Genomic DNA, 2820 nt, shown 5'->3' with positions numbered 1-2820 from the left:
ATTGCTCAAAACGAAAAATTATGGAGACCAATTGTATAATTTAACCTAAAATTTTTGTTTAAAATGATAATTTAACGTGCCACTTTAGCTTACCATTACACCATTAACGACAATTAACGGCTCAGTGACTAAAATGTTACAACATAATAACGTAAATGACTAAAACGTAACATTTCAAACATAAGTGACTGAAATGTAACCTAAGGTAAACAAAAGTGACTATGGGTGTAGTTTACCCTTATTTTTACATTAAGTAGAAATAAATACACCACCAGCGAAACACAGCTAACAACAAATGAGAGGTTAGAATGGTTCCAAATTGGCTGTTTTCCTTTTTCTCATAAATGGACCCCAGTGTTTATTTTGCGCACGCGTTATTCATGCAACAATCAGAATATTTTCTCTCGTGTCAAACGGCTACAGACTACAAATTAGTAAAATCTATGCGAATTAAAATAAAATTATATACTGGGTTTTTTCTTCCTTTTATTGGTCCCACTTTCTTTTCATTTTCCTAATAAACAATTGATAGACCAAATGTTATAAAATGGCATGGTTCTCGTCATTCCCTTCATCTTCTCATTGTTAAAGCTTTATTTATTTTTTGATTTTTTCAATGGTTTCAGGACTTTACTCGTGGTTTTCCTCCATGTTCACTGCTTTCTGCTTCATGTTCTTCGCTTTTACACTCTTGTTGTCTTTGTTTTCGGTGGTGATCTTTGTTTTGAGGTTGAAGCTCGCGTGTAAGTGCGAAATCTGTCACGCTTATCTCACTTCAAGCTGGACCAAAGAATTCGATAATCTTTGTGATTGGTTCACTCACCTTCTTGAAAAATCTGCAACTGGGACCATCCATATCCATGTTCTCGGCAACACCATCACTGCCAACCCTGAAAACGTCGAGCACATCCTCAAAACAAGATTTGAAAACTACCCGAAAGGGAAGCCTTTCGCTGCTATCCTCGGTGATCTTCTGGGTAAAGGTATTTTCAACGTCGATGGTGATTCATGGAAGTTTCAAAGGAAAATGGCCAGCCTTGAGCTTGGCAGCATTTCCATAAGAAGGCACGGGTTTGATATCGTCAGCTCAGAGATTCAATCCAGGCTTCTCCCTCTTTTATCATCGGTTTCTGGTAAACAGCAAGTTTTAGATTTACAAGACGTGTTTCGAAGATTCTCGTTCGATAATATCTGCAAATTCTCCTTCGGGTTAGACCCTGGTTGCCTCGAGTTATCATTGCCCGTTTCGGAGTTCGCTGAAGCTTTCGATTTAGCGTCTAGATTATCGGCACAAAGAGGGCGGGCATCCTCGCCTTTGATATGGAAACTCAAAAGGTTACTGAATTTGGGTACGGAAAAACAACTTAAACAAGCCATTAAATTGGTGGATGAGTTGGCTCAAAAGATGATTAACCAAAGGCGCGAAAAGGGTTTTTCAGACCGTAATGATCTTTTGTCGAGATTCATGGGAACAATCAATGACGACAAGTATCTAAGGGACATTGTTGTAAGTTTCCTCTTGGCTGGTCGGGACACAGTGGCCTCGGGTTTAACGAGCTTCTTCTGGTTATTATCTCAACATCCAGAAGTTGAGTCAGCCATTCGAGAGGAGCTCGAAAGGGTCGTGAGATCGAGCGATGGTCGACAACAAATTGCAAGTTACGATCAAATGCGAGACATGCACTATTTACATGCAGCATTGTGTGAAAGCTTGAGATTGTTTCCACCAATCCAATTCGACTCAAAGTTTGCTCTTGAAGACGACATTTTGCCTGACTGTACCTTCGTGAGGAAAGGGACAAGGGTGACCTACCATCCATATGCAATGGGTCGGATGGAGCGGGTTTGGGGCCCGGATTGTCTTGAATACAAACCGGGTCGATGGTTGAAAGACGGTAGATATGTTCCTGAAAACCCGTTCAAGTACCCAGTTTTTCAAGCCGGGCAGAGGGTTTGTTTGGGGAAGGAAATGGCTTTGGTGGAGATGAAATGCGTGGTTCTAGCCATTATCAGTCGTTTCAACATTCGGGTTCCCAATCCGAAACAAACACCAAGGTTTGCCCCCGGTCTCACCGCCAACGTCAGAGGTGGCCTACCGGTTCTAGTCCAAGAAAAGGCCATAGTTTCATAAATGTATTTTTTAGTATATTAGTTACATAAGTAATCTATATTAGAACCATGTAAATCTTTATTATCATCGAAAAAAATGAAATCATAGGATAATAATCATAATATTGCATTATATATTTTAAAATATCGAATTTTTTATATAATAACCTAACATATTTAGTATAGAAGTTTTTTTTTTTTAATCATCTAAATCGGCACCGAAAGCGTATTATGGGATAAGCTTTTCAAGTTTAGACATTAGCATATCAATGTTTGTCAACACTAATTCATGGAATTTAGCGTGGATACACGAGAATAAGGAAGTGTAATTAATGCAATATGAAAACGTTATATTTTTATTAAACATAAAATTATGTAATATAAATTATATATTTAATATAAATTATATGTTTATTAGAATATGAAAGAGTACTGTAGACGGTGACCATTGAATATTGACAAAAAGGTAGAAACGATTGTATATACTTTATTCAGCCATTAAAAAATTGATTAATAATGCAGCATACCTTGGGAATTTGGAAAGCTAGAGAAAATAGCCTTTGTATAATGCACCTTATTTCTCACATGATCCAAGAGAGACATATTAGAAAGATTGATTCAACAGTTTTAAAATATGTGAATTAGGGATGGGGGATCGGGGGCTAGTATATAGTTATTATTAGATAATAGTTATGTTTAAGATAAGGTTAT

At 37.3% G+C, this 2820-nt stretch overlaps 1 protein-coding gene across 1 annotated transcript; it reads left to right on the top strand.

Moving 5' to 3' along the window:
- The first annotated feature begins 587 nt into the window (after positions 1–587).
- LOC105771424 (cytochrome P450 94C1) lies at positions 588–2254 on the top strand. Its single transcript, XM_052631635.1, has one exon. It carries the CDS (start codon positions 617–619, stop codon positions 2129–2131), a length of 1515 nt encoding a protein of 504 aa, XP_052487595.1. The 5' UTR covers positions 588–616; the 3' UTR covers positions 2132–2254.
- The last annotated feature ends 566 nt before the right edge of the window (positions 2255–2820 follow it).

The sequence above is a fragment of the Gossypium raimondii genome, chromosome 5, assembly GCF_025698545.1.
Source record: "Gossypium raimondii isolate GPD5lz chromosome 5, ASM2569854v1, whole genome shotgun sequence".
Classification (NCBI taxonomy): Eukaryota; Viridiplantae; Streptophyta; class Magnoliopsida; order Malvales; family Malvaceae; genus Gossypium; species Gossypium raimondii.
Note: the sequence above shows the minus strand (reverse complement) of the source record. Positions and strands in the feature narration are given on the sequence as shown.